This window comes from Agrilus planipennis, unplaced genomic scaffold (assembly GCF_000699045.2).
Source record: "Agrilus planipennis isolate EAB-ADULT unplaced genomic scaffold, Apla_2.0 scaffold15, whole genome shotgun sequence".
Classification (NCBI taxonomy): domain Eukaryota; kingdom Metazoa; phylum Arthropoda; class Insecta; order Coleoptera; family Buprestidae; genus Agrilus; species Agrilus planipennis.
The window spans coordinates 2,463,958-2,487,439 of record NW_020438871.1 but is presented as its reverse complement, the minus strand read 5'-3'; the positions used below and the strand labels follow the sequence as shown (position 1 = coordinate 2,487,439).

At 33.4% G+C, this 23,482-nt stretch overlaps 1 protein-coding gene and 1 long non-coding RNA gene across 3 annotated transcripts in view; one reads left to right on the top strand and one right to left on the bottom strand.

Annotated features, from left to right (window-relative positions):
* The window catches only part of LOC112905409, a 69,336-nt gene that overhangs the window by 19,279 nt on the left and 26,575 nt on the right, over nt 1-23,482 (bottom strand). The window lies entirely within an intron of this gene.
* Nucleotides 14,522-23,482, top strand: part of LOC108737610 (E3 ubiquitin-protein ligase PDZRN3) — a 48,217-nt gene continuing 39,256 nt past the window's right edge. Inside the window, exons 1-2 of one of the 2 annotated variants that reach the window (XM_018470551.1) lie at nt 14,522-14,612; nt 15,647-15,877. In XM_018470551.1, coding sequence (XP_018326053.1) covers nt 15,713-15,877 — 165 coding nt within the window. In that variant the 5' untranslated portion in view covers nt 14,522-14,612; nt 15,647-15,712. Of the gene's footprint in view, nt 14,613-15,646; nt 15,878-22,308; nt 22,327-23,482 lie in introns of those variants that run through there. The other variant, XM_018470552.2, reaches the window with a different exon arrangement.

The window sequence follows — 23,482 nt, the reverse complement described above, 5'->3', positions numbered from 1 at the left end:
CGGGAGTTAGAAGGGATAGACCTACTAGGTTAGACTACTGTTCGCAAATAGTTAAGGATGTGGGTTGTTCTAGTTTTAGCGAAATGCGAATGATGCTAAGTCATACAACGAAATAAATCATTATTGGAAAGGATTTTATAATCTCTTTTATTTTTTATGATAAGCATTTCAGCAATAAATTGTGAAAATAGTCGCTATTTCTGATCCAATATCAAATAATACAAAGATGCGATGTCTGCAACATGGGACTTTTACATCAAAGAAAGTAGTTATTTCGCATCTCTTTTACAAATTCTTGTGGTTCGATGCTTCACATTTTAGATTGTTTATGAGACAGTTTTATATGCAGGTATACAAGGTAAAAAAAAAGCACAATAACAACAACAGATGCAGGATTATAAGACAAAAATGCACGTCGATTGTCAGCATTGCAAAAACACATACCTGAAGAACTTCTAACATAATGACTACGTCTCTAATTCAACAGAAATAAAGTTTCTTTAGAATTTAAAAACAAAGGCATTTTATTAAACGTCTTTCCCACATTTGTTCAGGAAAATGAGGTCAGCTAGGATAGCCATCAGTAGAATGAATAGTAAAAATAAAGACCATTTGAATATAGGTACTTTTAAAATATATTTATAGGAACAACAGAATCGTGATATTCTATACAGGGTGTTTATTGGAACTTCCTTGCAATTAGGTTTTTTAATTTTATTTTAGTGGCTTCTTAATTTTGAATTTACTTAAAAAAATTTTAGCGTAAACAAACAACAACAAAACTAACTAGAATTAACTGATCATAAAAATTCCACGTTTTACGTTTGCTCTAAATTTCAATGCAACAACCAAGGAAATAATTACTTTCACCCTGTTTGGAAAAAAAAATACTACGGTAAAATTGTATTTTCTACAAAAATGTATATGACATAAGTTATTTGTAAATTCAGCAATTTAGATTAATATTTTATGAGGCGACGACTAAAGATTACACTTGTCCGCAGTGAACAGATTTTGTGTTAACTGGAGTAAGTCTTTTTTTGGTTTATACATTCCTTTTCGACAGTCTTTCTTTTCTACTTTCATTTACAATATTTAAATTAGAACGAAAACCCGAAAATTTTCGCATATTAAGAAAAGACGAAGTCTTTTATGCTGAGATTCAGATATGTGCGAAGAAACCAAGCAAGAAATCTTCACAAATAAAATTTCATTCAAATTAAAGCTACATGTAATGTATACGTTTGAGAGTGAATTGCTAGAAACTAGGAGATTTATTTAAGAATGTTCAAGCACGAACACTTTAAAGCTTACTGTACTTTAGCAAATCTAAATGGTTTTAGCAGATACGGTCTAAAGTACCCTACCTGAGGTACGTGTAAATCGATAATTCTAAGTCTATGGTGTCTCAGGGAAAATAACACTCTTTTATTAAAGAGAAAAATTGAACTTAAGCATAATATGTATACTGTTAAGAGAGTTCGATCGGTTTTTATAGATAAATGTGCTTTCAAAGCTCATGCAAATGTTCCTTAACTAATCTAAGATTGTCAATATTGATCTTATTATTTTCGGGACAACAGTCGATGTTTTTGTTCAGTTTTTGAACTTAATGTGAATTGAGCGCCTAGTTTTCCCAACACATATCATGCCACAATCTTTACAATCAATTTCATATATCCCCGACATTTCTAGAAAAGGAACTTTAAACTTGGGACTACCAAGAAGAGTTTGAAGAGAATTTAAGTTTGAACTATAGGAACATAATTTGAAAACCGAATTTACGAAAAATACCTTCGAGTCTTCGAATAAATCTTGGCTCATATGACATAAAACTTGGTTTTGATGTTTTTTTTAATTAACAGATAGGGATTTTGAAATGTGATTCTTAAATTTTATTTTATCAATAATATCACAATTATAACCATTACCTTTCACAGAATTTTTAATTGCACAAAGTTCATTATTAAGTGGAAAACTCATTAATCTATGTACTAAGCAATTATGTTGACTACAATGATTAGAGCATCTAAAACTGGTAGCTTTCGTACCATTTCGATGGTAAATTTAACAGAAGGAAAATATGAATTTAATTTAGCAAGAAAGTCGTAGATATTGCCAGAGGTTATATCGAGAACAGCAAAAATATCGTCCTGATATTTGAAGTACTCTTGGTGACTTAAGTCGCTTTCGAAACTCATGAAAAGATCGGCTATAAAGGGTGATAAGGAGTTCCAAATAGCTATTCCTTCCTTCTATTCATAGAAGCAACCATTTATCTGAAAATAATTTTACCGCGTGCACATAGAAGCTAAAGCTAGATACTCGGAGTTACAATAGGTGCGAAATATCTTTGAGTACCTAAATCCTTCAAATATGTCAGGATAAATGGAACTGCTACACTTGGAAAAAGAGCAGATATCAAATGAAACCAAAACTTCGAATGGTCGTTTTCACGGTTAATAAATCAATAAATATATATTTTACTGAATATTCATTTGATCACAGCGAGCAATATTTCGTTTTTAACATTTTCTTTTTAATGATATTTTTTAATAAATAACCTGTTACATGCACGAAGTATTAAAACGGGAACAGTTCTCATAAAAATAAATGAGTGGCAACCCCTATTGTGACATCAGGACGATCAAAAAGAATCTATGTGAGCTCATGTTTTGCACGAATGTGACTCATAGATAACCGGTCTGTAGGTAGATCAAATTTTAGTAATTATTCACTACAAGGGGTACGTATTCGAGTTAGTCAAAAAATGATTAGTCATAAGCTAAAAAAACCTTTCATTCAGTTCATGCAACGTGCATTTCAAGAGGGTGCACTGCAAATCGTTGCAATCGTCCAATTCAAGCGTTATCGAAATGCATTGTGGAATTTCGAGTGTTCTGGAACACTGTTAGAAGTATATATTTAAAACCTTATATCAGTAGTTAGGTAGCGTCCAAAAAAAAAAATGACTGAAAGTATTTTCTATAGATATATGCACCATTTCGTTCCGAGTCATTTTTATAAAAACTTTTTTATTAAATTATGGACAAACCTGCCGCAAGTGGAACACCCTGTACACTCAATGTGTGAATCAAAACCAAAAAAGGTTTATTTTTTAAAAATCAAGCGTCAACGTGTCGCCCTAGTTGTCTAAAGGTTAGTTCTTTGAAGTTGATGAAAATGTAGTTTCAACATTTGCAAGATTATTTATAGGTGTATTGAATAGGGTCATTTGTGGCTTATGAAACTAATGCACATAATCATGAATCATATATAACGAACATATCAATCGTGTTCATTTTAATGAAGGGTAGGATACGAAACAATGAGTGACAGTAAATAATAGGAATGAATGCTATATTTGTATCAATACGTATTTTGCATGTGCGTATGCATCAGCGTTTTCTGGTGGCAATTTTACAGTTGGAAAATTGCATTTATTGTTTTAGTTTTTCCAATAGCTCTCTGTGTAAATGTATCACAAAATGAAAAATGTCAAGCATATTAAACAGCCGGTTTTGTTGTTTTGATCGAGTTCGCTTATTAAAAAATTGCTCATATAACAATACTGCAGCGCGAAAGCTATTTAAATTGTAGAAAAGATTAATATTTTAATTTCTTGAGAATGAGATGCCTATCGTAAATTCTGAACTCCAACCGAGTTTTGAATTTAATATCGCTCGATACTGTTTTCTATTTGCACTTGTAAGTATAATTTATTATTTCTAATGTGTAACTTTTATTTCACACAGTCACGAAAAACGGAAGGTATACATGTATACGATCACAGCACTGCAAATACAAAATATTTTGCATAAAGAATAAAGAATCACGAATAGCGGTAGAATTTGTAGTTACTCTAAAAAAAATAAGTAATTATCGTAGTCTGTATTTGTTTAAACTTTACAAACAATAATTCGCCTTTTTATACTGTATCTTCCAGGTAGAAGATAGATAATCTATTAAAAAATCATATTTTCATATTTAAAAAAAGAAGTTAAAAGAAAAGTTTATTATTGTTAACCAACCTTATTGTTTCGTTATTTAAAACTAAACAGCAAAGGTACAACTTACATGCAATCAGAATCTGGAGTGTATGATTTTTATTTAATGTTCTTTTTATTTATTACTAAACAATTTGTTGGTAGAACTCTCTAAATTAACGTGTAGTCTTTATTATTAAATCTGACATAATCAGAAGTAGAGACATTGTTTGTGACGTGCAATGCTAATTGAATTATTATGAGTTTTCATACGAGTCGACGATGTGGAAATTAAAAAAATGTAGACGCATACGTTTACGTCAAAGAGAATAGTCACTTTATAACTCATCCCTGTGGCCTTTGTGAACGAGTGCAACTCGAAATTTTTCATTTAAGAAAACAGAAGAGAAGTCCATTTACTTTGAAACTTACAAGTCTCGCTTAACGAAGAAATGGTGTACCAAGTATTCTTTCGCGATGTATTCATAAAACTGCGACGCCTTAGAAGTAAGATTTAAAACAACAAGGGTGACAATTTTAATGGGGAAAATGTCCCAAGTTTATTCGCATCTGGCTTTAGACTATATGCAGCTCATCTTCATATACGAATCGAAAGATTTATTTATCCGTCCGTCAAGGGCGCATCCACAATTTCGCGTCGGGGAAGGCTAATTGCAAAATACACCACACATTGAAATGGAGGAATGGATGAAGAAAAACAAAAAAAAAGTAATAATTCTCTAATTCACTATATATTTCAACAATTTTCATTAGATCGGAATCACTTTTAACTTTTTTTTTTCAGGAAATATACAAAAGAAACAGACATTAACCAATAATGTAAAATTTATTCTGTACCTCGGCCTTTTGTGCAATTGCTTTTAAACATAAATTTATTTATTGTTTATTAAAAACCCCCTTATTTATAGGATTTTGCACAGTTTAACTTCTTTAGGGCAGACCTGACTACAACGATATACATATATTTGCGATTTGGCAGGATTTTTAAACCCTTTGGCTCCTCCTTCGTGGGCGCCACTGTTGGCGTTTACCTTTATGTATGTAAATTTTGCGAAGAATTGTTTTAAAGGTGTTAATGTATTTACAGAGGTAGACGGCAATGAATTATGACATTTCATCTTGAAGTGAGTGTTATTCAAGCACTTAAAGAACGAAATGTACGCTGTTATCGCGTCTTGAATCTCTCCGCTTTTCTGAATACGTGAGAAATCGTTTCCGACGAAGAAAGAATGTTTACGTAGGAAAAGAGCAAAATGGGTTTCTAAATCTCAAATTAAAAGTTTACATTCTTGAGATAACGACAGAAAATTATGCACAACATTCATCCATGTTCGTCTCGTCCTTGCAGCTTAATTCCATTTCATTCTACAAATAAATTCGAATTCCATAATGATTTTAGTGGTGAAGTATTCTAGGATTGTCACCTACAGTTTGATTACTTGAAAAACTCGTGAAACTAAGGAAAGTATGGAAAAAATATATATATTATGAATACGAATGAGGTACTTATGTTATGGGCAAAAAATGAATATATATAAAGTTATCGATAACAAAAGTATAAAAACTGAAACTTTTACTGACAGCAAATTCAAAGTTTATTTCGTTGATATCGTACAATAAGGTACCAAGACGTTTTAATGCATTAAATTTAATCAAAAATCGTCTACAATCACTATTATCATCATCTGAGGTCCAGTTTTTTATATATCATCGAATGTCTCAATAAGAATTCGACAAATTATATTAGTACTTTCTAGTAATTCTTCCCTCGAACTTTGTAGAAAGTCAGAAATGTTCCTAATATCCGCTTCGACAGACCAGTCTTCTGTTTAACAAACCCTTTAATCTCAAACCAAAACGTGTTAAATTACGGTTGTTTTGATAAATTAACCTAACCCAACCAAATCTGACTTATTTATACGATTTGGTATAAATTTTCAATCAAAACATCGAATTCCTTTTGAACACCTTATACCTTTTGGTGAAATTTCTGAAAGCTCTCTCCATCAATGATTCTGAGCTTTTACTAGTGCATTAAACTCAATCAAAAATCGTCTACAATAGCTATCATCATCATTTGAGGGCCAGTTTTTTATATATCTTCGAATGTCTCAATAGCAATTCAACAAATTGCATTGGTACTTTCTAGTAATTCTTCCCTCGAACTTTGTAAAAAGTCAGAAATGTACCCAATGTCCGCTTCAACATACCTGTCTAACAGACCCTTCAATCTCAAATCAAAACGTGTTAAATTACGGTCGTTTTGATAAATTAACCTAACCTAACCCGACTTGTTTATACGATTTGGTGTTTTGTAAGCAATATATTCTGAGGGAGAGAAACAAAAAATAATAATAGAGTCCTTAGTAATATGGTCCCGTATGTGCGAATTGCATTCAACAGTCGATTGGACTCCCACAGGCGTTACTGCCCCAATCTATTGTAATTCACGGAGTTATTTTATAATGATCGAATTTTTTAACACGGTCTAGTTTTCGAGTGGCTGTTACCCTCTTGAATGCTGAAGCTCATATTTACAGAAGAACAAGCAGCAACCCCATATTAATACACGCGAGGGATGATGGCAGGATACGTGGAGGTTGAATTATTGGCGCTGCTGCTACTGCTACTGCAGCTTGGAACGCGTGGCTCTTGACGCCCGAAAGTGTTCTATTAGTGTTTTTAAACAGCATTTTGTCTCGTTAAATTGCAAACGTAGGCGTGCTATAGGCGTACACATATATGTGTATGATCTGCATACGATGCTATGTAGTAGCTCTGCTCCGCTGATGTTGGAGTGAATTGCCGGAAAGTGCAATTTTTTGTGCAGGAGCAACGGAGGCTTCTCGTTTTCACACCTTCTGCTTTTTCAAGACCAATCTATAACCACGCGAAAGCAGAATTGTCCATTATAGCGAAGAAAGTTTTCTAACTGTACAACTCAATTCCATTCGATTCAGTTCAATTCAATAGCACATGCTTACGTGTATGAAAATCTTACTTCTTCATGACTACAACTTCACGTTTATTTAGATTATTTCTTACGAAGGAAAAGTAATTTTTGAATTTAAAATGACACCCGCATGTATACGCGAAAAGTCTTTTCAATTTTCTCTTCTTGCTCAATTTTCAGTAGAGTACAAAAGATATTATATACCTACTTGTATAAGAAAAATAAATAAAGACTTAAAACGGCACCTATTCATTAAATTGTAAAGATTGCGATAAAGCAAATGTATTAGGATAAATTGGTAGAGCGTTCAAAGATAGAATAAAGAACACAAAAACAGTTTTATACATAAAAATAATAAACTCATATCTATAATCAATATACAATATGAATAAAATGGGTATTATTCTAAGTAAGTCTATATTTCCCCTTCTTTCACCTGAAGCCAAATTTTAAATTCAGGAATATACTAAAGTCAAATATAATTACAGTAGAACGCCGATTATCCGAATTAATTGGGACCGGGGTCGATTCGGATAATCGAAAATTCGGATAATCGAACATAGACTGGTAATAAAGAAAAACGAACTGTCACACATAGAATAAACTTTATTAAGTTTAACAAACTCAATTCTACAATATTTAAGTAAAAAACAAACGTTCCGTTTCACGGAAGCCGCGCGACGCAAAACATGTAGTGTCTTGCCTCTAGCTTTCAACCATAACAATTGAAATATATTTGGACTCCAGCGAGTTTCAACTTGTGACAACAAAACAAAACAAAAATTACATTATGTATTTACTTACAGTGCTTGGTTTTAATTTTTTATATTACGCTTAGGACCGATTCGGATAATTGGCGATTCGGTTAATCGGCGTTCTAATAGTATTCATTTTTAGAACGATTTTATCATTAATTTCTGAAAAATACAAGATAAAATAAACAAAATGTTTTCAAACATTAAAGGATTATTAGTGGCATGTTTGGATCATATAAAGATTGTATTGTTTCTACACAAAAATTATTATTTGAAAATAAGTTTTCGTAGGTGTAGTGCTTGACGTGTTACAACTACATACAAAAAAGGTTTGTAAACTACAAATGTTCGTATTTGCTATCCATATTTTACACGTTCACAGTTAGTAGTTTGAACAATGGCATGAGGCAGAAATTTAGGATGTCGTTACTTTTAATTTGGAACTTCATTGAATACTAAATGAGGCATGCAGCCATTCTGGGTTACCCATTTCAAGCTCTTAATTCCAGAGTTAGATGGGGCAAAAAATATAATACGAAACTAAGGATTAAAGTCGTTATTGGATGGATTTAGGGTTTTATCTTTTCCCTCTTATAGCTTTCAAAAGAACACATCCGACTCTGAACGTGTGAAAATTGCGATTTTAATGACAGTTTTATGTCTGGAGAGGAGTGTTATTTCTTTTACTTTCAAGTATTCATTATGTGTAATGGTACCAGACCATATTCAACCTGACTGCTGCAGCAACTTTTTTCTATTCAGTGGAATTTCAAAAAAAAAAAAAACACTAAACTCGAAAGTTGCGTGCTGAAGAAATACAATACAAACGAATACACCGATTGCTTCAAAGGAGAAATGATCATAAAAATTCCCCAGCAGGGAGAGCTTCTTTTCTGGAAGAATAATATTATTTTCCTAGTTGCTAAGACCGACCTAAGTGCACTGGCCGTCCTAATCATAAGGTACACTCTCTACAGACAAGGAGAAAGATAAAGATTTATTAAATAAATAATTCTTTTTCGTCTCGCCGTTTTATTTCAATGTCATTAGAAAATTCACCTTTCACGTAGAAAAAAAGTAGGTTAATATTTAATGCCCTTTATAAGGGTAACAAAAAGCGTCAAACTCTTTAAGTATGGCTTCATAGGATTGTTTAAATTCTTCTTCAGCCCTTCGAAGTATCAAATTATCTTCTTCACTTCAGGTGTAAAATAACGAAACCGAATATTTATGAAACAAAACAGAATAATACAACCAGTTAAACCCGTCCAAATTTGGACGAAAGGATGTCATTATTTATCAATGGTGTATAGAGTCAGATACCATCAATGTCCAAATTGACATTTAACAGTTCTTTTGTACAACTGGGTTACGTAAAAATATTCACGATTTTTAATTAAAAACTCAAAATTAAAGGACAACATCCTGGATAATTTCGTCCTTTGTTGAACAGTTGGTTCCAGAATATTATACTATCAGAGGAGATAGGTACCTACAGTTTGATTGCTTTTATCACCGTTTTCATTCAATTATATCTTACAAACCGCTTAATAAAGTGAAATTTTATAAAACTCTTAGAAAACATACTCGTAATCCTTCTATAGTAAACATTACGTTATTAATCATATAGTTACATACGTATATCCTTAGAAGGGTAAAAAGGCTTACTTTTCCCCTTTTGTTATTTAACTAACCCACTCCCTATTGTGTGGAACAAAGGGAATATCATCCCCTATAAAAACCGATACTGAATACATTTTTAAAGAAGCTTCACGTTTTGTTGTTACACTGACGCCAAAAAGACCTAAATGTGGAAAAGCTGACAAATTTCCTTTTGGTAAACAAGAGTATAAAAGCCTTTAATTGGAGAGGGCGGAAAAATCGATAAAATCATGACTATAAATAATTAGAAACTGAACCAAATTAGTAGGTATGTTTTCTACTAATTTAAAATTGTCCGCTATAAGTTCGTCGCTCCGTTATCAAGGGGGCTTGTTTAACATTGAATTAACTCTGATGGAAGGGTACTTCAGTAATTTATAAATTAACCAAGTTGTAAATAACCCAAGCCACTTCTGAATCGTTTTCGAGTTGAAAAATTTTAGAAGGAAAAGCAAGTTTATTTAAAGGAGAATTATTGCGATTTTTCTAAAGAACTACTAATAAGTAAAATAGTGGTTTTGCTCTTGCTTTTGTCAAAATTTCAATTAACAACACCACGTCTTTAACGACAGTCTGGTTGGACACGGACCTCCACTCTTTCCTATCCTGAGCTAATCTTCTTCCTAATGGGGATAATGTAATATAATAAATAATAAAATTTTTCTAAAAGATTTTGGTTACCAAAAGTCCATTTTTTGACTTCCTGGATCAGTATATATTGGTCCAAAGTTCGGCCAGTAATAATCCAAAGTGACACATTAGTCCAATCTTGGATTAATTTTGTTTATTATGTTTTTCCATAATATTAACTACCCAATCTTGAGTTAATAATATTCACCAAGCCTTGGTTCAGCACTGACTGTCTAGTCATGGACTAAGCTTCCCAGCCATGCTTGAATCTATATTGGTTGCCCATCTCGGACCAGAATTGAACAATCTTGGGCCAAGTTAAGTCCTGTCGTTATTTCCTATCTGGGTTTGACAATTTAAAGTGACATTTGACAATATGAATATGAAAAGCAATTTTTTATTTTTTTTTGCATTTCCGAACACAAGTACCTAATGCTATTAGTGGAATTTGTCCGATCGGTATTTAGATACTATATTTTTTTATAATAACAAGTTCCTATGTTTTCTGACTTGGTTCATACAGTTTTGGACCTGCACGATAAGATCGGATTTAACTATAATACAATTGTTTTTAATGGAAGTTGTACGTCTCTATTCCATTGGTTATTCCTGATATAAATCCCTCAAAAGAATAAACGTAAGCATCTTTTGCAAAGTGTTTCCTTCTCGGAAATAAAATTGCTTATAGAAAACGAGAACAACAAAGATTCCTCTTAGATGGCATTTCGTTAAGAAGTATTTATGTATCTATTCGTATAACTCCGGTGAATGTAGGTACTAGTGGGATATTGCATTGCAGAAAGAAGTACAACGAAACCCCCATAGAGAATATCCATGTACATTACATGCTTGCATTCTGTATGCTTGGAATAAGTTCTGTAAGCCACGTGCATAGACGATGTCATAATGCCCAGAATATCAAATCGGGAATGAAACTTGGAACGACATGATTTATGCTTATTTTATGTTTACTTGGTCCGGATTTGGAAGAAAACACGAGTTCAACTGTTTGTAATTCTACGAAAACAGTTGCTTGTTTGTTTAAAATATGCACACTCAAGAGGATATTTATGGCTTCTTTAAAGACTTTATTACTAATAAATCCTCGTTTACTAACTCACATCATATTTTTTTTGTACTCACTCATTAGGTGCCGATCTTCACCTAACGTTAATATCCAGCGTTTTATCCTATTTTCATATCAAAATCGTCCGTAAAATTGTAGCCGCTAAAAGGACCGCCAGGAAATTAATAAACTCTAATTCTACCCGAGATCTCCGCTTCAACTGATATGAAAATAATTAGGATGGGAATTGAGGTAGCTCACAATCAGTTGCAGATGTTAGAACCAAGATTTACATTCTCAATTCATCCCGAAAAGACCAAAAAATTTTCCCGACCACTACTTAACATCTACATAAATATACTGCACGGCGGATTTAAAAGAACAATATTGTTTTACGGAACATTCTTTGAAGGTGGCGCGACATTTTTGAGAAAAATGTGGTAGATTTTCCGGTTTGACTTAGGCTAGGAAAAACCGCAATTCACCTGCTAATGTCGCTCCGGGGAAAGTACAACACAATACAAACACGAGCTGTAAAAGTTGAGTTGCACTTACCATAAGATTGGAAGTAAAAAGCATGGCCTTCTGTGAGCCTGTACTGTACATGAACATACCTATAAGCAGCGAATTGTAATCAGTTGTTGTGTACGACTGCGATAGTCTTACGTGCCAACTGGGTGCATATTTATTCAGTTGAACTCTAAACGTTTAACGAGACGGGAACTCTAATAGACAATAACTGAAGTTAAAGTTACGAGAATGCCACATGAGCTTTTGTCTGTCCTAGCCACGGATATACACAATACACGCGTACACTTACACACGAACAACCGTCGTGACGACGAGTCACATCGAAAGGGTCTTTTCAAGTACCGAATCCGGGAGATAAAATTCTATACAAAAGACAACACCCCGCTTCTACAAGGCAAAACTCAAATGGAAATAATAGACTTATTTTTATCAACGGAATTTTTAGAAAACATTCCCTCTTACAGCAGTATTTGAACTGGACAAAATATGTACGTGCACGGTTTAGACCATGTTACATATTCTTACAGAATCTGGATTAAATATGCACTAGTGGAAAGTTAAGAACCGGACAGAGGGATATTCTATTACATGCAATCATCAAAGAGCAGCAACATCTTTTGAAAAATACGACGTGGATACAAATACCTTGAGTCATCTTTTCAAATCTAAATATGCAAAAGAAGGAAAAACCGACTGACTGATACATCAATGCACAGCACAAATCCCTGAGTCTAGAGACTAGGAATATTTTGCACATATGTTCCTTATACAACGTAGGCGAGCACTGAGAAAAGATTTTTTTTTAAATTGAAACCCTTAAAGGGATGGATAGGGAGTTACGTTAGGTCAAAGTCAAAGACATCACAGTTTGATGTAACAATCAAAGCATAGCCCAAATCGCTATGAGAAACCTTTTCCAAATCCAAATTTTGCACAAAAGTTCTTTATGATCCAATGTTATGAGTTTTTAAAATATCACTAAGTCCAACACATGAAATTAAAAGCTTTTAAGCATCTAACGCTTTTTCCATCCTGAATGATCTGACTTCAAAAATAGCGAATACGAGCGACTTCTTATAGTTTTTCGTCTTCTTTTTTGTAAAGAAATAATAATTTACCATCAAATAATAGTTTGAAAAAATATATAAATCTCCTTTAGACTAAAGAACTTACAACAAAATCGGATGTTAAATTGGTTATTAACTATGGCGTCACAAATGGGCGCATATACAAACATGTAAAAAAGTAATTCAATTCCAAAATGAGAAAAAATGTAAAGCGAAAGTACATCGATGTATTTAGATAGAGTTACTGAATAGAATACGATTAAAGAAATGTACAATATGAATTGAATGAATATGAAAGTATTTTACACAAACAGACGCCTAAACTAGTCCACCCTGTACACAGTGAACCAAAATATCTTGGGAGATATTCACACTCAAGTTTATCCTCGATCCGCAAATGTTATTTTTAGATCTTCCAGGATGTGAAATGATTTAGGGCCCAAGAAATGACCTGCTATTTTTCGTCAGAATAGGGAAGGGAAACTGATTATGGCATGCCACGAAAATAATTTCACAATATCATAATAAATAAAGCTGAACGATAAAACTTTCCTAGAGACTCACATAAATGTAGCCACAAAACGGATTGCTACGAGGCTATTTACATAATATAGCCATCGCCGAAAGAAATTCTCGCCTCCGCTTTCCCGGCTAATATTATGGAAAACATTAATCCACTATCCTATCGTAACCCTTGCTAGAATTTTCTCAGGATTTTAAAGACCCTTATTTAAAAGAAGTAATGATGATAACAATATCGGCATACGTGAAAAGGTGCATTAATAGCTGATAGGATGTTGTCATCGTGATTTATCCTTAATAGGGCATGAAACTTTTAATTACAATACTTTGTTGCTAATGGTGTTGGAAATTATAATTGCAACACGGTTACAACGAGCCATTTTCCACTGAAAGTAAATTAGATATTCAAACTGTAAAGTGCCGTAGAAACTCGTACAGAACCGTTTTATGCAGCCTAGCATCATCATCAGCTGCACCCCTACAAATTTATTTTAACAATCACTACGTTAAACGTCGAACCTGCAGCAAATTAATTGTTCGAATTAAGTTAGTAATTTTTATCATGCATCCTCGTATTATGTCGTAAATATAGCGAGAGATTTCGCAGAAAATTACCAGTACGTGCATTTTCCATTTTTTTTCTTACAAAAATATTTTTTTGGAATATTAAATAGGTGGCAAAAACCCCGCAGTAACTTTATCAAAAAATGGATTTCAACGGAATCAATATAGTTATAGTTATAATCCTCATCATCCCTGTCTAAAGTCCCCGAATGAATCATAATAAACAGAAAAGAATACCAGAAATTTCCACGTTCACGTATTACTATAGATACCTATTAAATACTAAGAAATGTGTGAAAACAAAACTCCATAGTCCTATATTCCCGCAACTACTGAACCTTAAAATTCAACAATTTGTCATATTTCCATCACATTCTTCAATTATTTTGCAGTAATATAATAACGAAAGTCTTAATTCTTACAGATTTCTAATAATCATAATTTGATCTTTCTGTAGATGCAATACAAAATATCATTGAATGATCGAAGAAACTAGACATTTTTCAAATTTTTATACGTAATAATAAGATACACGAATCAAACTTGTTCGTACATAACTTTTTTACAATGAAAATTCTTTTGCTGCGCGATATGAAAACTTTTTGCTTTTCGTAAAAAAAGTGACGTGTAGACTTTATCTATCTAACTTTCTGATTGCGCCATCATTTTTCAAATAAAATTTGAACGTCATCTGCCAAACATAATGGTGTAAACTTAACTTCTATGCGACCTGGAATGACGGAGTGTTATTTCTTTTAGCTTTTTCCCTGTGCACTACGTCATTTTCCCTAAAGGAGTCCTAAATGTACACAATTCTGACGTTGACTGAATACAAAAACAACAATACAAGGATATGTAAGTAGGACTACAAAACAAAAGCTGTTAAGATCTCTAACCGCTTGCAATAAGTTCGAAATTTTATGATAACATCGCTAGGAAGTTTGTACCACTCACTCATAAATCTTCCTAGAGACCGTTCTAAAGTGGTGCGTCAATAGTTCTTTCCGCGTTTTTAATAATGAAATTTTGGGGTAACTTCATGCAGCATCCTTTTTTCGTAGAAAAAAAGTTCTGATACTTAAGAAAGATAAGAAATAAAAAAGTTGTAGAGTTCCTAATGGCTTTTGCAGAGTCATGCAAAAACAAATTCGGGCAAAACTTTGAAATTTTGAAACAAAGCTCTTAAAGAACTCTATCGAAAAGTCCGATTGCATTTTCGCATAATCTCGACTATTAGAAATTAATTTAATAACCCATTCCCCCGCAACTCCTTTTTATCTGGAACACCAGGGTGCTAGCCATTTTTCTACTGAAATTGGAATATTATGCGAGTTACTACAACAACTACATCAAAAACTGTATAACTCTTTATTTCTCATCTTTCTTAAGTAGCAAAGCTCTTTTTCTATGATAAAAGGATGCGGCATGGAGCCACGAAATATCTTTTTTTTTAATTTTATAATTAACAATGCGGAACTAACGATACGTCCCTTCAAGAACTATAGAACTATTGCTACATGGAGTACAGAAACAGTACAGAAAATTGACAATTTATGAATTAGGGGTGCCAATTTCTAGGGATTGTAATGGTACATATATATATATATATATGATTAGTCAAGCGTGGTACAAAGATGGAACCGTTGATGATTGTGGATCACCTGTGAAACATAAAAACTATTCTGATAGATTATCCGTAAGTAATCTTTATTCTTCTGCTCGCATTCATTTAACGCAGGTGGTGTGGTAATATAAATGGATTTTTGTAACCCCACGGTCAAATAACGCCACAATTTACCGAAGCAATTCGGGAAATGTGTCCTTTCATTCAATTGCTTTCGTGAAAAATTTTAAAAAAAGAAAGTAAGACAAGACAATAATAATTTTAGATTCGGCCGAAGATTCAATTGAAGGAAAAGCTGGTTTACGACTGAGCCTGGACGTCAAGTTCAGGCATGTTTTATTCATTAGATGTTCAAAAAAATACCGCACTGGAAGGAATACTAAAATTGCTGGAAGGCTGCCCAACAATTTATGGTCTGTTTTGGCGGAGTAGAAACCATCTTGACTCCAGTACATGCTACGTCAGTTTTAAAGCATATCGTAAAACAGACTTTGAAGTAAGATATTTATAAGAAAACTACAAACTAAATTTTCTGATTTGATTACACAATGTACAACAAACGATAACAAATGCCACACCGTATTTATTATTAATTCGTATCACTTCCTAGTATTTGTCTAATATAATACTCTTAAATATAGAAGTGCATCATCTTTATTTGTGATGGGATGAAGACGCGTCTCTCTTTAAAAAAGCAAAAGAAAGAAAATTACGATGTAATAAAACCAAAATGACTCGATTATTATGGAAAAGTAAAGTTACCAAGACGATTAGAGAAAAAGCAGGAAATGAATAGTAGATAAAGTTCCTCGTTGATAAAATGACCGAATCAAGTGATGAATCAACTCATTTTTATGATACTGCCATACCATTCACCAACAGATGCTTCTTCACATTAGATTTTTCAGAGCGTTACTTGTTCAATGTCTTCATAGTTTCACGTATTTTATTACTTGTTAATTTGTAACTTTATCTGAAGTGAAAAAAGAATTGTGAGACAGCTCAAAATACGCCGTTATATGTATTCTGAATAAAGCCACTTTACACCGCATAACTCTTTTTCTTTTTATGAAAACAACTCATTCCGGTTTGCGGTGGAAAAAGAAGGGAAAAAAGTATCAAGATATGTATCTATGTACATATGTCTTTCACACAAGGCTTCAGGAACAATACGACAACTATGGAGCAAATGAAAACAAATGGTAACAACATCAAAAATCAATGATGAAATGTAAGAGGTCGGCGTTTTATGAATTTTTGTATGTAAACAATTTTTCAATTAACATTTATGATATCGTTACTAAAACTGTTCGGTGCTAATGAGAGAGCAGCAAAAATATGAAAATATTAAAACTGAATATTTTTTATTTACACATTTAATGCTTTTGTTGAATTGTTTCTTTTATGTATACAGGTAAGGCAAAATTGCACGTTTCTTTGTCGGCATCCCTTCTTTTTTTGGCGCACGAACGAATATGCATAATTTGGTGAAAGGGTAGAATGTATTTTTTAGCCACCCCTGCCCTGCTTCTCTGACAACTGTCCTCTCGAAATCTTTAGACTTAGCGTAACTCCCAAAAACAAAAATTAATTTACCTTTAATATTTATATAAAAAGGTAGCTGAAGATATTTGTACGAATTCCGTAAGTATTCATGTCGTATTTTTAAAAGATAATGATGCCCTTTGATTACTACACGTAACAGAATATCCCTGTGGCCTGTTCTCAATAAGCCACTAGCGAAAATATGAATAACAACATTTAATTAATTTTATAAATAGTAACAATTCAAAAATTTTAAATATTTTAACGCCTACTTTTAATATTGAAATTAAATGTCTTCAATTGATTCTATCGCGCACTTCCAACAAACCACCCTATACAATACATAAATTGATTGTTTCAAAAAACTTATTAAGACATTTTTCTTGGTTAACGCGTTACCTAATAAATTGTGGCATTCGTAGAAAAAGTTCTTTAGCGGCTAACAGTATAAGACGTACCTGGCCAGATTATTTTACTTTCATAATAACTTCATTAAGAATGTACATAATGTGTGGACCTGCTTAAAAGCATTCCGCTTTTTATTCAGCTACGTGAACAGTAAGTGCCTACATAGATGTCCACCACACAAAGGTTTATCGCTTAGTTACGGATATTATTATGGAATTCACCGAATTGGTGATTCATGCCATAAAACAATCTACCTCTATATAAAAGAACATTTTTATATACGATAATTCGAAAACTGAAAATAAGAAAATGTGCCGTTAGAGTCCAGTCAAATAAGGGAAATGGTTGAAAAGTACCTTATAATGGAGAAAATGATTGAAATACAGGTCATTTTATCGGAAATTTCGTGAGGAACACGAATATATATAAATGAAAATTATTTGCCCGGCATAAGACATCAAAATTTGCAACAGCCTAAACGTAACGTAAAAAGTAACGCATTTGGACAACTTGTAACGGAGTTATAGCGGTTTAAACATTTAATTGTTTAAAATAACAATGAAATAATAGATAAAAAAATCTCTAAAAAGATAGTTTAACCGATTAAGATAAGTTACGAATCGATTAAATTATTAATTTTAAATTTTTAATAATTATTTTGAATCTTTTAAAAATTTCCGTCAATTTTGAGGCCTGCTTACCATTGGGCGCACAGAACTTTTCTTCTATGAGTCATGAATACTTTTTTTTCTAAAATGGCATTGTGAAAAACTTTTATTGAAACTTTTTTCCGTATCTTTCATATTTCGCGAGATAATCGATTTTGTAATTGTTTTTGTGGATTTTCTCCCCCCTATGCCAGGCAAATAATTTTCATTTACATTTTCGTGTTCCTCGCGAAATTTCCGATAAAATGACCTGTATTTCAATAATTTTCTCCATTATAAGGTACTCTTCAGTCACTTCCCTCATTTGACTGGACTATTACTGATAATTCTCACAAAAACGGTATCTTCTTTTTAGGGGAAATCTCTAAATTCAAAAAATATTTCAACACATAATTAGGGTCAAACAATAGCAGTTTACATTTTCTTTTATTTTCCAATCTCAGAGATTCTACTTTTGATATAATATTTACAAAACACCATAGTTATAAAACGGAAATATTTCTTGGAAAATTTTTGGTTTCGATTAAATCAAAAAGTATATTTAAACTTGCTAACTGCTAAACTTACAAAGTGTAAAGTTTTTCTTGTTGTTGTTAATTTCGTGAAATATTTTCAAAAAGTGGACAGTCTCAATAATCCTGAACAGTGTAATTGTATCGATTAGTTTGGAAGTCCATACGATTACGTCATCGTCGAAGTATTATAAATGGATTGCGCTTTCATCGTGAGATGTATTCAAGTGGAAAAGCAGATCTCGGCAGTCGCCCCTCAAGGAAGATTTCCTGATAACCGAGCCCCATTAGGATCATATGCAACTAAGTGTCGAGCAAACTGTTATCAATTTACAGATGATAATCATTACGACCGCGACCCACTAACTAAATTTATACCAGCAAAAAAATAAACCGAACATTACCTCCCTCCTTAGGTATTCGTAGAACTGAATAAATTGATTCACAACTCGTGTCTTTTCACACAATTAGCTTCAGCAGCTATCATTATACCCTTCTCACTCACCCACCTTTGTTTTAGAAGCCCTTAACGATGTTTATAAACGTAATGAGTTAACGATTAAAACGTGCTACCGCGTAGGAATTTTGCCGAAGCTTTAGCCAAAGCTCATTAACTCTATCTCCCTGATCCTTCTATCTCTTTCTTTGTATGTAGTTGTCGCCCTATGTTCCACTAATTCACCTAGAACCTAATCGTAGTTTTTTTCCTTTTGACGCAGTGGCGTTTCAAACGGGGAAAAGCATATGTAATACTGCAGTGAACATTTCAAGTTACAAATGTAGACAGTCGACATTAAACGGCTGGATATCAACCTTCTTTAGGAATCGCGGGAATGTGTAGGTAGTGGTTGAAATGAGAAAATTGAGACGTACGAAATGAAGATAGAAGACAGTGAAAGACCATCTATTACTGCCCCAGCATTTGCTTTTGATTTTTTGATAAGTTTAATTGCCTTCTATAAAAACATTACCAAATTCTCAAAAGCAAATTACAAAAAATACAGTATTGTTGAATGATATTGACGTATGCCAGAAAATTCCATTCATCTGAACCAATAAGTCATGATATAAACGCACTGCAGTTTACCTGGCACTGGGTTTAGGTTTCTTGATGAGCCGCTACAATTTAAACTCTCATCCGGTGTGTTTTGTGGTAGGTACTTTTTCGGATTGAAAATCATAATTTCGAGCGTTTTGTAACGCCACTGGCGGTCTCATCAGGGGTCGAGTCTGGCGGTAATTCCGTCGGTAACAAGATAACGGCGGCCCTCTCCGCAAGCAATGCATCGTAAACAGTCGCGATAGGTGGCATGTGTGATTATTTTAATTCCTAATCTGCATGCAACGCTAATTGTTTTCCTACATGCACGCGGTTGACCCCTCCCCTTCCTGCTAACAACAGCGCTGTCACGGTCCCGTGTAACATTAGCTATGCGCATTAAGAATGCCATCAGAGAAAAGACCTTTTGTCCACCGAGGTAGGAAGCAAACAGAGCTAATAAGAAATTAAAATACTACCGACCTACTGCTTGGTTACTACACAGAACATAGTTGTTATAACCGAACAAAACATGCATAGGTTTGATCTAGTCTGACCCCTTATTCTTTATTTCTTACCTATACGTTCTTGTTCGGTAACAACGTAGTTACGGCCCCGTTGTCATAAAGCTGTTTCGAAACAAACAATAGAATTCATCGCAGTAGTTTACTTTTCTTATTCGAATGACAAAACGAATTTATGTTTTCCGATTCTCGGCCAACTGTCTAGATACTTGTATATCTATATGTAACTACAAACGAAAATGATGCATTCATTTATCGTAAAATAACTAGGAAAAAATACAACTTTGGAAGATTTTCATAAACTATTATTGACTTGTAACGTTGCAATGTACTTACGTTTCGCTAAATGCTGGTTTATTAAGATAACGGAAGGGAGACCGAATTCATTGAAAATAGGATACAATTTTCTTTAATCACTATTCATTCCTGTATTTATTTTCCTTATGGAAATCTAAAATGTCCAATAAGCCACCAAATATCAATCTTATGCAATTTGCAATAAAAAAAAAAGAAATTTTGAATTACCCTAATAAATATTTAAAATTTGTATGTAAATTAAATAATCGAGGGAAGTATCTAATTGTAAGTAAAACATTAAAGAAAAAGTAAAGTTCACACAAAGGCAGTGAAACCATTAAATGGCAATTTTCGTAAACAATCGTTTTGTGTTGACTGAGATTAAAAGGTACATTTTCTTTGGCAAAAGCTTTTATGAACTGTGGATGATTAAAGTAGTGTAAAATAGGTTGTGTTTGGCGTTTGCATGGAAATTGTTAACGAAACAAGAACGTGCTGTGTTATCCGACAGGCAATTATAAGTTTCAGGTTTTTTAAGCATTTTAATAAACATAACGTTTAATTTAATTTAATTGTTTCGTCAAAGTGCAGAGAATTAAATGAAATGTCAATTGTGTCATTATTTCGTGACGCCGTACTTTCAAAAGGCCATTAGAAAAAACGCGCAACGATCCATACTCGCGCGACACATTATTTCACACCTAAACTGCAAGGTTACTTCGACAATTTCCCAAAGTAGTTTTTCCATAGAAAAGGGTGCGCGGAGCGTGACTAATTCGTAGTCAGCTCATTTCGTTTTCGTAAACATTTTTTGAAAAAACGCACTGCATCTAAACACACGTACCTACCTACCTACCTGCACATTCACACAACCCGAGAATTTTTACGTCTTTTTAAACTCAACACATTCAACCACACCACTGTATACCAGTGAGAAATAATTGTAAATCGGTGCCGTCAAGTGTGAACAGGGCGAATAATACGGCCTATGTCGAGTAAAATGGCATCAAAACAACCACCAGCAACCAACGTTGAACATGCCGTATCAACCCTCGGTCTGAATTGGCTTTCTTTATTTAAAAACCGAGATTAAAGTAAGGTGTGATAAGAGTTTAAATGTAGAAACGCGTCGAGTGAAAACTCAACTGGCGTCATGCAATTCATGCTATCGAGATCCTATTTTTCAGTCGGCATGTCGACGATATTTTATAGTACTTTTTAAACCACTTTTTAAACGTGTCCAAATTTGGATGAACGATACCATTTTCCTATTTATATTTTAATGAAGACCATCTTCTTTACCCTCTACCATGCATGTTCAAACTTTTTAACAATTGAACGAAATTTACCATTTAAAAATCACTGGCGGTAATTTATTGACGTATTGACAGTTTCTTTTTTTGTTACCTAATCTTTTTAAAGTCTTGTTTTCTGCAACAAAAAAATTAACATTTACTGCCAAATAGACAAACAAAATTCTGTGTAACACAAGTCTATATCCAAGTCTCTAATTGGTACAATCAATGTGATTTCTGGCATTGTTTTTGTTTCAATAGTTTTCTTATGTTGAGTATGACAGTAAATAAGAACAAATCAAATATATGCTACTCATAAATCAGTTAGAGATGCACAGTATTTATTTTTTACAAAATTGGGTTTTGAAAAACTTTTCACAAACATACGATATGTTAATCCAAAACTACTTAAAATTTGAAAGGCAAGGTTAGTTATTTAGTTTTAATTTAATTTAAAATTTTTAAACGACAGGATCCAGGATTTCGACCAGACCTAAAACACAGTTCCATCCTTTTTTTGTAATAGTCACATAGTTACAGAAAGTTGCATTATCAGAGGAGACTGCTGTACAAATTTTCGTTACAAACGCACCTACACTAGCTCAATAGCACATTCAGAAAGAACTACCACGTACTTCAAACGTAATCGTCTACATGGTATAGTACAAACACGCTTTAGCGGATTTCTCTTCTTATATATGTACTTCCCCTTAAACCTTTCTTCTTTTCACTTCCCCTTTGTTCCCAAAAATTGAAGTGTTAAATTTTTTTTCGACCGCTTCCGTTTTCGGCGTTTACTAAGTTAAGTGTGAATTCTTGAGACAAGCATTTATGCATTTAAATCAAGACCTCGTTTACAGTTGCCTTTTATACACAAGTTTAATCTTTCCAGTAATTAACCCAACAATTACTTCTGCATTCCTTTTGATCTCATCGTGTTACAAAAAGCATTTATACATATTTATGTTCGTAAGCAAAATGTACTGGCTATACCACCGCACCGTCAAAATCCTTTTGACGGATTCAAATGCAATTTAAGGTGCCTGCAATACGCTTTGCAAAACAGCCAAGTTTACAACTTCGGTAAACGTTTTAACCCTTATAACTCACGGGAAATAAATTTGAATTACCAACACAAACCAAATTAAAAAGCATGGTGTGTATACTTATACCTACACGCGTTAGAAGTTATATACTTCTATTGGGTAACTTTTTTTTTTAATTTTCAAATTATTATTTCTGTTTTTTCTTTTTTCTCTGGTAAAGTTACCAGGCGTCATTTTCCGTTATCCGACCGGACCCTAAAAATAAGTGCCGAATCCGCCAGCTGCCGGTTCCAAGCTGGGTACCCGGCCCATCTGTAATTGAGAACGTTCTGAAAAGAAGAAAACTGAACCAAAACCTAAAAACTACCCCAAACCAATAGGAATGTTAATGAGGAAGAGGTGACGATGGTCCGTACAGTTTTTGATCAATCATCAGGGTCGTATTGTGACGGTGGCGCTTTGTTGAAATTCTTTAAATGTGCTTTTCACTCTAGTTTGAAACCGACACCGCATCAGGTGCTCTGAATAAGGCAACGGATAATTGAATCAAATACGTACTCGTTCAATTTGCCGGCACGACTTTCAACGACACAACGGCTATGACGACGCGACGTCGAAGAAAGAACGATTCCAAGCTCGCACACAAGCTGCACATTAACTCGACCCTTACAACAAAATACAAATCTGATTGTTTAAACTACCTTCGAAAACTTCCAAGTCCCTGAACACCGCATGCACGCACTGTCTAAAGATCTGTTTACACGCAT